Source organism: Brachypodium distachyon, chromosome 3 (genome assembly GCF_000005505.3).
Source record: "Brachypodium distachyon strain Bd21 chromosome 3, Brachypodium_distachyon_v3.0, whole genome shotgun sequence".
In the NCBI taxonomy this organism is placed as follows: Eukaryota; Viridiplantae; Streptophyta; class Magnoliopsida; order Poales; family Poaceae; genus Brachypodium; species Brachypodium distachyon.
The window spans coordinates 8,886,213-8,898,838 of NC_016133.3; the positions used below are offsets into that span (position 1 = coordinate 8,886,213).

Genomic DNA, 12,626 nt, shown 5'->3' on the forward strand with positions numbered 1-12,626 from the left:
TCATGCGTTGAGAACCCTAGCCCCATTCAGTCCAACCATCGCACCGGACCTAGCAGTCCGCCGCTGGAGCTCCTCCTCGCACGTGTGGATACCAGCAGAGGTGCTGTACGTTCGGCACTTCGACGATCGCGGGATTGGATCGGCTGGATCGGATCGAGGGACTGCACTGCATCAAGGCGCCGTATCGATAATCCGCAACTGCGCGTCTAGTGGTAATCCTCGTGGCCTTCTACCTCGGCTAGATCTTGGGAGTTCGCGTAGGAAAAGTTTTTGTTTATCTCTACGCGCCCCTTCACGTATGTCTCCAGGAACTCCAGCAAGAAGGGGTGAACAGGCACGCACAGGCCAGTGTGAAACCAGGCCGAGAATGCTACGATGCATCCCGGGCGCCGTCGTTGGTCGAGCCTCACCTCCTCGCCATCGGGCAGGATACCATCCGCCTTGGGGAAGTATCCCGCCTCCTCCAGCTGGGCAAGATCCTCGGGGCTCATCAACGAAGGGAGAAGGTGGTCGTGCGCCCAACCTCCGCCGTCCACGGGCGCTGTCGGAACCAAGGGAGGGCCACAGCGAGGGCGGAAGGAAACCTTCTTCTTCCGCGACGGTCGGTTCGCCGCAAGCTGCACCGCCGAAGACCCCCTCACTGGCTCACCCACCGGACACTCGACATCGGACCCCGCCATCTCAGTTGCAAAAAGACCCGCCAAGAAAAGGAGCCAAGCCCCTCGGGCCGAAGCCTACGCCGCCGGAACGAGAACAGGAGGGCAAGGCCCCCTGGCCGCCGGCCCACCTGCCTTTCGGCCCACCTACACTCAAAGAGCAGCAGGGAAGCCGCGGTCCTCGCCCACGGGGTGTTCGGCAAAATGCCTGCGTACCCCGCTCGCGCCCGTGCCCAGCCGCGCTCCCGCCTACGCTCGCGCCCGCACCCAGCCGCGCCTGCGCTCGCGCCCGCGCCTTGCCGCGTCGTGCCACGCCCGCGCTCTGCCGTGTCGCGCCTACGCCCGCGTGCGCCTTGTGCGCTTGCACCCCGCCGCGCCCGCTCCCGCCTGCACCCACGCTTGCTGCCGCGCCGCGCCCGCGCTCTGCGGCCCGCACGCGCACTTAGCCGCGCCGCGCTGTGCCGTGCCTGCGCTCTGCCGCCCGCGCCCGCGCGCGCACCGGGCCATGCCGTGCCCACGTCCGCGCTCCATCACCGCCACCCACGCACACCCCGGGCCGCGTCGTGCCCCGCCTGCGCCTGTGCGCATCCCGCCGCGCCAAGGCCGAGCAAGGGCCAAGCCCACGTCCACCTCTCGCCCCGGCGTGCGCGCGGCCACGCCGCTCCCTCACCTCACCAAGCTGAGGCCAAGCCGCGCGAAGACACGCCCGCTTCCACGCCCGGAAGCGACGCCCCGGGAGCGCTCGACAGAATGCCCACAAGGGTCGCCCATTCAAGAAACATCAAAAAACAGCGCCACCGGGCTTCCTCCTACCTTCGCACAAGCAAGGAAGGCGCGGCCGATGACGAGGGTCACCCGGGAACACTTGGAGGCACGATCGACACCGAGCTCCGAGTGGCCTCGCTTGCGCTCCACGTCCCCACGAAGGCTCAAAGATGGAGAGCTTCCGCAGCAGCACCTCGGCAACCAACGCGACCTCCGTCGTGAGCGGGAAGTGGCTAGTGCCCCTGTGGAGCTCCCTACTACACCAACCTCTCGAAGAAATGTCGGGCGCCGCAGAACTCGTCTTCGACGCCGGACAAATCAAACAAGCATGGTGTAGGCTCCTCCAGTGGATGGGGGTTCCATTTTATAGGCCACCGGAGCTCCTTGGCGTCCGGGTCGGGCCAATGGCGGGGCGACACCTCGCCGTCCTTCCACCCAATGAACAGGCCAAGAAAGAAGAAAGAAATGGGAAGGAGGAGCACCCCTTTCCCTAAAGGAAGCCGGCCTGGCCAAAGGGGGGCGTCCCGCGCGCGGACCACGTGTCCTCGCCGCGCCGGCGTCACCTCTAGTGACGAACGCCGGCAGCAAAAGCAAGGCCAAGGGGACCCTCCCTGTACGAAGGAAGAAGAAGGTCCCCGGCCGTCCGATCTAGGGCGCCTAGCCACTCGCGGCCGTCGGATCGCCCACTTGATTCCCGAACCGGTACCGGGCCTAGCTGGGCCGGAGCCCAACTGCGGCCCAAGAAGCCGGCCAAAAAAAAACTAAAAGGAGCCTCCCTGAGGCGGCCCATCCCGCGCACGCGCGCGCACAAGGCCGGCCCAGCTGGCCCATGAGGCCGGCGGGGTCCAAAAATTTGCAGAAAAACCCGAAATCGTGGGGAAATTGCCAACAAGACCCTGAAAATTTCAGGGAGGCCCGCAGGGCCCCTGATTTTTGCAAAAAAGTCCTCCAGGACACCGGATTTCTCGCAGAGCGGCCCCCAGGGTCCCGGTTTTGCTAAAAATACCCCCCGAAACTCGATTTCTCGCAAGGAACATCGTCATGGGCATGGAATCTCCCCACAACGCCTCCAAGACTCCCATTTTTTGCAGGAAAACCACTGAATACCTCTGCTTCTCATAAGGGAGCCAGCTAGGGAATTCATCAAGGACACCATCGCAAATACAAGGACATGACTCAAGAGTCTCGCCTCAGAGGTTGACCCGAAGGCATTTTCAATGCCTACAGCTCAAGGGGGCTACTGTTGTAGTAAAATAAAACCCTTATATGGGCCGGGCCGTAAATCCTACGTGATGACGACCAAGTCAACATATCACAAGCACAAGTGAAGACGTCTACGTGGTGCGGTCAATTCTACGTGGCAGAGGAAGACTAGTCAACGAGTCAAGCCTCTCATGCCATGGTCAAAGGGTCAAATGAGCTAGAGTGGGGGGCAAGAAAGGTGAGAGGAGGGGGCAAAGGGACCAAGCCCTACTTTCCTCACATGGTGCACACAAAAGCTACGAACCAAAGGAGCTACTTTTACCACTTTGCTCCCACTTTTCTCTCTCTCTCAAGGGTAGCCATGGTCTTTTGACATGGACCCCTAGGCTATAAATACCCCCCATGCGGGCATGTATCATTCACTCTCACTTGAATAAACTCAAGGGGAGAGGGCTAGAGCCTCTTGCAAAGAGCTCTAGTTTCGAGATCCGGGAAGACGCGTTCGGCCCGGACTCGAAGGAGAAGGGGTTGGGTTAGAGTTCCGAGGGTAGCTTAACCTCGATACTTGGAAAGACGCGTTCGGTCCAAGTATGAGGTGGCCCTGACGAACCTCTCGCCGAAAGGTGTCTTGGGAAGATCCGCTCGGCCCAAGTCCTAGGCTAACAACCCCCTCGAAGCCTTTCCTAACATAGGATTAAGTCACACCCGAAGGGTCGACCGAACCTATTCAGAAAACATCGACGCATCAACTTGTCCAAGTATACGGCGACCTTCGCTATAAGGCCGGTGTACACGCCCTACCTTTATCTCCATACTTGTGCCATCGAGCATTGGCACCCCTTATTCTAATTGTTGTCGAGAACAACAACATGGTGAAATCTATAATCTCTATGTTGATCCCCACTAAGAATCACTTAATGTTTGGAAGCTCAACATGCAAAGTGTCCACATTATCAAGTGCCATGTCATCAAGTTGATTTCCACTAAGATTCATTTAATAATGTTTGCCAACTCATCACGCAAAGTGTCAACATCATTAAGTTGATTCCACTAAGCTCAACATATAGAGTGTCCATGTCATCAAGTTGATTCCCACAAAGATTCATTTGATGTTTGCAAGCCTAGCATGCAGATTATCCTCCATGTGCGACAGAAACATGTTTGTTTTTATCTCAAAGCACTCTCATCATAACATGTTACCTCAAACATCATCCAACTCACCAAACCATATCCTCTCTACTTTCATCTTTCCGGGATGGGAAAGCTCATAAGAAATGTACGGATGTAATTCAAAAGAAGGAGGGATACTAAACCACCATCAGTTTATCTAACTTTTAAAACCATGTCTTCTCATATGCTCACATCTCAAACCAAATACCATGTGATCATCCATTTGTCAACATTTCTTACATGAAAAATTGGATGCCACGTCTCCAAGTTATTATTATGACATTCAGAGAACAACATGATGTAGTTCAACCTAATTTTTTTTGTCTTTTTCGTCACACGGGAAGTTAGTCGCGAAGATAAACAAATTTGTAAACCATACATGCAAATTTACGTTATCTCTTAAGTCAATGATATCATGAGTTTCAGTACTCCTATATTGATTACTTTGCTTCATTACAATCCATTTTTTTCTTTCACATTGGGCAGATTACTTTTAAGGCCCGCAACAACATGCGTGGTATCCACTAGTTAATATATGAAGTTACCACCATGTTGACAGCTTTAGTCGAAGGGTCGAGCTCACCAGCAAGAAAATCAATCCACCACCACCTCCGGTTGTTAGTCATGAAGAGGCATGCAATGCGTTTCGCTAGGCCGCGCAAGTCGCCGCGTCGCCATGCTGGCACGGCCTCTACGCCTGTGCCACTGTTTCCTTGCAGCTCAAGATCGAGCTACTCATCTGTGGACCTCGAGTTTGACCTGCCAGGCTCCAGACGTGCAGATTGATCCAGTCTTGCGGGAGGTGGGTGATGCTGCAGAGGAGGCGGAGGCTGGGAGGAGGAGGCGGAGGTGGTGGTAGAGGAAGAGAAGAGGAGGACGAGGATTATGAGATTGCCACGTCCATGGCCACTGCAGAGGCCGAGACTGCTATGCACCCGACAGAGCAGGCGCAGATCGATGCAGCAGTCGGTGCCTCACTAGTGGAACAGGACGCCCGCTAGGGCCGCTCTCGATGCCGCCCAGCTCGCTGCTGCCGAGCTTGCCTCCATGGCTGACGTGGAGTCGAAGGAGGAGCAGGACCCAGATGAGGATGATTATGATTACATCCTCTTCTTGGTTGTTCCAGCAAGTTTCGTCACGGTCCTTTTCTAAGTTATTATGATTATGATGCAGCCTCTTCTACGTGCAGATGGGCTTGGGGGGAGGGGGGCGAAATCACTGGCCTAGTTTGTTTTTTAAGCGAATGCTAATTAGCTACGAGTATTAGCTTCGCTAAAAAAAGCTACAAGTACACACAATTAAGACGCCTCCACGATCATGAGTGGACGCCTCCTCTACGTTGCACGATGCACATGTACACGAGACATGACTGGGTTGTAGGTAGATCGAGTTTTGCATGCAGTGCAACGCCAGCCGTAAGCAGCCTAAAGTACCGTGCATGACAAGCCAAGCCGGCCATTTTATCTTAGTTCTTCTTTTTAGGGAACCTGCTATTTAGGTCTTTTTTTAGGAAATCTGCTATATATTTTAGTTCTTGTGCGCCTCGTGTGTGCTTCACGCCATGTCTTATTGTGTGCCCGTGCAAGGCCGATCGAGAGCAAACAAGGAAGACGGACCAGAATGTAACTAACGTGGAGCGCAAAGAGAGACTACTGCCTAGCTAGTGTGTCAAGTCTTTGGAATCTCGCAAATTTCTGTTGCAACGGAAAGAATTAAGAGCGGGTGGGTGGCTATATCATACCTAAATATACATACGTACAGCTGCTCCTTGCGGTTTTTGTCAACATCTTTTTCCTCAAGAAACCTAGATATATGTAGCAGATTTTTTGAGTTAGTTACAACTGAAGAAAATAATTTCTTAGAAACCATTCACTGTGGAAGAGATTAATACAAACTATTATATAAATGTGAAGGTGAAAAGTTAGTACTAGCTAAAATGTTGAATCTTTGAATAGGCTGCCAAAATGAATTGCAAGTGGGGTTGCAGCATATGATGTGGATGGTGATGTGGACACTTTTGCATGTGCATGATGTGAATTAGTGGGAACCAAGATGATGATGTGGACACTTTGCATGGTGTGCTTAGTGGGAATCAACATGATGACGTGGACACTTTGCAAACATTAAATGACTTTAGTGGGGATTAACTTTATGAAGATTATAGATGTCAATTACCGTGTAAAAATGATACAAGAAATAAAGGACTCCACAAAGATAATTCAACAATAAAGGAAAAGATATTCAACTCAGTTCATTCATTATCCAGGCCTACAACGTTGTACATGGGGGCTCGGCGCTCTTTTAGGACATAACATTTTCGCTGGTCTCACCTTAGAGACGCCATCCACAATGCCGCTGAGGGTCCTTAGAGGCTTTGATGTTTGGAAAAATCTCGTATAGCGCTATAATCATTAATTATAGACGTTGAGAAGCACCTTGGAGCCTTTGAAAACATGCTTGGGCTGCTTCGGTATGCATTGGGTCGGCGCCATTTTCATTGGTTTAGAGGTAGGCCACTAAATCGTGGTGTTTGTTTCAACTATCCAATTCTTCCATTCATCCCTATCCCCACTACCCACTACTATTGCCACCTACCGCCGCCTCCATCCCTCCACCTCAATCCGGCGATCCTCCACAATGAACACCGATTGGCTCCTCTGTTACTAGTATGCGCCTCAGTCCTCATCCATTGTCGTTACTTTCAGTGTCGTGCCCCTCCGTCTCCATCCTCATCATTGCACCTTTCGACATTAAGTCACAAGCAAAAAAGTCAAAACCAAAAGGCACATAAATAAATATATTTTTAGTTTCTATAAGGTTTTTTTAGATCAAAAGGCTTTTTGCCCAATTCCATTTCATACGCAAATGCAGTTTCTCAAAAACAGATAGAAAGAAAACAACTGAAACGGTACTCCATTAACAATGTCTAGCTCTCAGCAGCAAGGATATCTTCTGAGTTCTTTTTCGACAGCGTCTTCTGAAGCGTCTGCTTCAAAACAGCTTCAACACCATGTCAGACATGAGGGGGGTCTCTGGACCTGCAAACGTAGTGCGTCGTTTCTTCAGAGCTGCAGCGGGGAACCTCCATCGCCTTGACCTCGATCAGCAACAGGCATTTGTCCCAAATCTGGATATCTTTCCTTCGGCACAATGGTTGCCAACGCTTTAGTAAGTGCAGCAATCGCTTCCACTGGACCTGAATGTTAAGCCACACAAGCCGAGAAAACAACAAATCATTACGGAATTTCCATATTGTCCGGAGAAGAGCATAGCTTAACATATTAATCACACCACACCATGTTTCTTGTTACACAACCAAAAGGTTGTCATCTGTTCAAAGGAAACTATATCTGGTTTTTGTGCTATTTCTAACAGTTCTTTGAATAGGCGTCTAGCTACCACACAATCAAAAAATAGGTGAGACACAGATTCTGGTAGGCAGCAAAATAGGCAGGTTTTATCTGGAAGTTCTTGTCTCTTAGCATCTATGGTAAGTATCTTATTGTTGCCCACTAGCCATAAGAACATATGAACCCTAGGAGGAATGCAAATGTTCCAAAGTGCAGGTACATACACTGGGGAAATCCCCCTAAAATTAACAACAGCATAGAGGGATTGGGATGTATAAATCCCAGAGCCGTGCAGGCGTCAGATCATTTGATCTTTCTCAGAAGTGAACTCCACATTAGATATAATTTGAGAAAGTGCTTCCCACTGTTCCATCAACTTGGGCCCAAAGTTTCTCCTAAAAGAGAGTTTAATCTCATTACCATTCCAGACTTGTGCTAAGGGTGCTAGTTTCTCATTGCAGATTATATAGATTTCCCAAAACTGAATGGCAAGGCTAGAAGGCCCAAACCATTGGTCCTCCCAAAAACGAATGGAATGTCCATCTCTCACAAGCCACCGGTATCCCAGAATGGCTGCTTTACTTGTCCACATAACACCTCTCCAAAAAGTGGAGCCAACCTTTGCGGCACATGCTTGAAATCTATCATTTATTTCCATAGTCTATTGGAGTCCGGACTATATCTCTGTATCCAAGAGTCAAGTAAGGAAATGTTTAAATCTCTTGGGTTAGGAATCCCAAGGCCTCCAAATTCCCTCTTCATTGCAATCATATCCCAGTTGGCTAAATGGTATTTTTTTTTTATGCTCATCATAGTTGTCCCACAAGCAGTGGCCAAGTAAATAAACAAGGATACTAACCAGGCAAGCTCTAACGAGGACAATCCTGCCACCATAAGAAAGTAGCCTTCCTCTCCACCCAACCACCCTTTTAATTACCTTGTCAATGACGGGTTGTAAATCTTCTTTTCTCAACTTGCTTTGATGTAGGGGGACTCCAAGGTATGTAACGGAGAGAGTACTACTTTTGCAACCAAAGATTTGTGAGAGGGAGTTAATCTCCTCCTCCTCTAGATTGATGGGTACCAGGTCAGATTTATGATAGTTGGTTTTCATACCCGAAAATAAATAAGTTTATATTAGGTTGAAGTTAAAAACACAAATTAAGGATCTGTTTGGCTGGCTACTTGAGTGATGCGCCTGAGTAAAATAAGTGGCTGAGACAAGCCTGATTTTATTATCAAATTTGCCTGGCAGACAACCTGAGGTGTTCTTGTTGGTTCGGGGCATATGCCTGAAAGAAAACACAATCACCAAACAGGTGTTTCTGTTGGAACTGCATATTAATTGAGTTGATCAACTTGCTACCTGAGGCACAAGCACCTCCAATTTCTTGGGGCTGAGCTATGCTAATGAATTTGCTAAGAGAACAGACCAGACAGACATTGTAAAACTGAGCGCTGCCTTCAGCCAGGCTATTTTCCTCAAAGAAAACAACCAAACAGCCCTAAGAGCAAATTAATAATAGAGCCGAGTGTTGGCTATTAGCCCATGCCATGTCACCGGCCTATAGCTAATACAATAGCCAACATGTATAATAGTTAGCTACAATATTGTACTCTCTCCGTCTCATATTAAGTGGCTCAAATTTGCCAAAAGATAAGTATATATACCCAAAAAAATGTCTAGATACATGTAATGTCACGTCACTTAATACGGGACGGAGTGAGTAGTACTTTATTAATACTTTGCCCACTCTGTAGTCTCGTATACGTAGTATATAGGGCCCCATGCTGCAGGTGGCTATTAGTTAGTAACTCACTTCTCTTCTCCGTTCTTTTTTCTCTCCTCCAACTAAGTAAAAGTAAAGATATACGAAATAATATTTAATTTCTTATAACCCGATTACATAATCTTATTATTCTTGCTTGCTCTAGACCAAACCAAACAGGACACATGCGTCAAAACATAAATAAAATAAATAAAGTTCAGAAAATCCTCACCAAGAGTAACACGATCAGTCGATTCATCAACGAACTGACTTCGAGGCCCGCCCGGTCCCACAGGACAGAGGGCAAAACCAATTCAACCATCGCGGCTAGGCCGCTTCCCAGATGACTAATCAGCGCACGGCTCCCGCCTCGCCACCAAACCGCCGCAATGCCGCGTCCGACGTTCTCCTCCGGCCGGCCGCCGTCGTCGGCGGAAGCCGACCCAGGCTCGAATCCTCACCTCTCCTCGACGCCGGATTCCTCCATAGCGTCCCTGATCGAGCGCGCCACCTGCACCACCGCTCCTTCCGTCGACCCCGCCCTCCTCCGCGCTATCAAGTCCTCCGCTCGCTCCTCCGACGGCGCCATCCGCGACGGCTTCCGCCTCCTTCTGTCCCTCATGGCCAAGCCCCACTCCCATGTACGTAAGCCCCCTCTTATCTCCCGAATCTCTTGCGCTAACTAATCCCCAATTCCCACAAACCCTAGTTCGCTCATGTTCTTTCCCCTTTGTGCGCAGGTGCGGCTCCTCGCCTTTAGCATCGTTGACGAGCTCTTCATGCGCTCCAAGCTGTTCCGATCCCTCCTCGCCGACTCGCTTGACGGATTCCTCCCACTAGCCGTTGGCTTCCGCCACCAGCTCCCGCCGCCTGCTGCATCCGCCACCACACTCCGGAAGGCAGCTGTCCAGGCACTCGAGCGCTGGCACCACCTGTTCGGTGCGCACTACCGCCAGCTGCGCCTCGCCGTTGAGTACCTCAAGGAGTCTGCGCGCATCCGGTTCCCTGGCATCCACGCAGCTGTGGAGGCCCGTGCTGCACGGGAGGCACGTACGCAGGAGATCTTGACTGGCAAGATTGAACAGTTGCGCCAGAATATTGGATCCATAAAGGCTGAGATCCGGTCCACAATTGATGAGATTCGCAACGGGTTGGCCATCATCCGTGCTGAGTATGATAAATTTGAGGCTTATGTAGATGATGATGAGGAGCAGGAGATTGCTTCATTGGAGATGCGGAGTATTAGGATAGCGTCATTGATGGCTGGGGAATGGGTGCCTGAGACTCAGGAGAATGAGGCAGTGTTTGATGCATTGAGGGAGTCATGTCGGCTCCTTATATCAAAACATCTTGGCACTGTTCAGGAGTGGATATCTGTGCTTGTTAGGGTCAATCTTGTGGATAATCGTTTCAGGGATTCTGCGCTGAAGGAATTCATCGATGTTAAGAATGAGATACGTGCAGTTAGAGACCAGTGTAGCGAGCTTGGTCTAAATCTTGATAATGTTCATAGGAAGAAGGATGTTCAAGAGGACGAGGATGATGAAATCTGGGTGGAGGGAAACATAGAAGTATCTAGCCCTGCTAGAATTGAGAGCAGTGTAGATGTTGCAAGTTCCAGCAAGGACGCTAGAAAGGGAAAGAGGGTAGAGGTTAGCGTGAATTCTGGTAATGACGAGGCGCCAAATGCTGGTAAAAGATCTCAGGAGATGGATCCAGGGAGAGCAAGGCTCCTTGCTGAAGCCCGTGTGGTACCATGGAGTTCTGTCTTGGACAGGTGGGGTTCAAATGGGGATGCACATGTCAACCAGAGAGGGCTTGAGTTTGATGGCCATTGGGGGAGGATGGATAATGATGCTGTTATACCTGCAGCAAAGATTGCTGAGTTAAATGTTCACAGTTCAGTTTATAAAGAAGAGCCAACTGAGATCCTACCATGTCATGCACCTCTGAAGAAAGGAGGTCTTTGCCAGAGAAGGGATCTCAAGGTATGCCCTTTTCATGGACCCATCGTCCCACGTGATGCAAAAGGAAATCCAATTGGTCAGAGTAATGGCAATTGTAATACAGGAGGAGAACCCATTGAGCAGAATGGAGGCATGTGTGATGCCGGAGGAAACCTGGTTGAGACAAATGGAAGCACTGATGGTGAATATACGCAGGAGCCCTCTCCTTCAGGAATGATAAACAGAAATAATGACAAATGGAGCATGCATGGAGGCCATGATCTTGATAAAATTACAATGGAACAGCTGGCTAGGCATGCAATTAAGAATGTCCGGAAAAGGGACATCGATGATAAAGCACGCGAAAAAGCCCAACGTGCTAGAATTCGTCAGCATAATGAAGATGTTTTGCGGGAAGCAGCTATTGCTTCAACATCCCACTCAGCGGCAGAATATGACCAGCCTTCTGAAGTACTGGGTCGACGGGGTCGACGTCGAGGTAAAACGAAGGAACCAACGCTAGCATCGATGTTGAAGAAAAAGGTCACTACCAAAGATAGGATCACAGAGAGGCTTCTAAATGCTCGAGCTAGGGACGCAACCATAAGAGAAGTTTCAAAGAATGAGGACATGAGCTATAGGGAAGCATTCCCAAATCAGTGGTAATAAAAGGTGCTGGGTGCCTCTCAAAAAATAAAGCAGCCAGGTAGTTCTCTTAAGAACCGGGTAAATCTTCACGATCGGCATTTTTTTTTCATGTAAAGTTATCAGCTTAATAGTTATTTTGGTGCCAAGATGCTACTAAATGATACTCCCTCTGCTCCTTTTTATAAGTTGTTATAGTTTTGTCCTAAGTGGAACTTCTTAAATTTGAACGACTAAATACGTATACTATGAAGATATATATATCATAATGGATTTAATAAAAACTAATTTAGAGTAGTAGATGTTGGTGGATTTATCTATAAGCTTGGTCAAACGTCAGGAAATTTGACTTGGGACAAAGCCAAAACACCTTATAAAAAGGAACAGAGGGAGTAGCTATTTTCTTATCAAATGCAGTTCATGTACAACAGAATGAATAAGTTGGGAGTTTATTTGGTGAAAACCATCTTTAAGTTCAACACTCCATAGAAACCATTGTAAAGGTTTTAAAAAGATCTTAAAGAAAAACAAAAAATTGTACAAAGTAATAATCAAAGTTTCAAAAAAATCCCCTAAAAATGATGTTTAATGTAGTCTGGGCATTTGGCTAGACCAAACTAATCGGTTCTTCAAGTTATTTAGAAAATCGGTTTTCTCATGACCGATCAATCTCTTTTGAAAGAACACTAACCGAGAATTGGTTCACTGAGAAATTTGGTTTGGCCTGGTTCTTAACGGAAGTGACCAACTTTGGTTGCTCTAAAGAATTCCCCATATGTTTAGAAAGTGATGTTCTCGTGGGTTCTTCAGGTTATTAAGAAATTTGGTTTCTAAAAACTCATGGTCGGTCAATCTTTCGAAATAACACTAACACTCTAAAAAAGTTGGTTTGGTCTAGTTCTTAACCGAAGTGACCTATTTTGCTTAGTGCAACCAGGAAATCGATGCATGAAGGTGGTTGTTGCCTGCTCTCCGTGCAACTGAACACACACCTGTCGGCTGCCAGTAGGCTGGAAAGTCAGTCATACTCTGTAGTCAATATCCAAACAGCCCTGCCTATCGGCTGCCAGTAGGCTGGAAAGTCAGTCACAATCAATTTAAGCCACATCATCGGAATACGAC

At 48.9% G+C, this 12,626-nt stretch overlaps 1 protein-coding gene across 1 annotated transcript; it reads left to right on the forward strand.

Annotated features, from left to right (window-relative positions):
* The first annotated feature begins 9,244 nt into the window (after positions 1-9,244).
* Positions 9,245-11,967, forward strand: LOC100828500 (UV-stimulated scaffold protein A homolog). Its single transcript, XM_003571170.4, has 2 exons — positions 9,245-9,554; positions 9,654-11,967. The coding sequence occupies exons 1-2, from the start codon at positions 9,303-9,305 to the stop codon at positions 11,523-11,525; spliced, it is 2,124 nt and encodes a 707-aa protein (XP_003571218.1). The 5' UTR covers positions 9,245-9,302; the 3' UTR covers positions 11,526-11,967.
* The last annotated feature ends 659 nt before the right edge of the window (positions 11,968-12,626 follow it).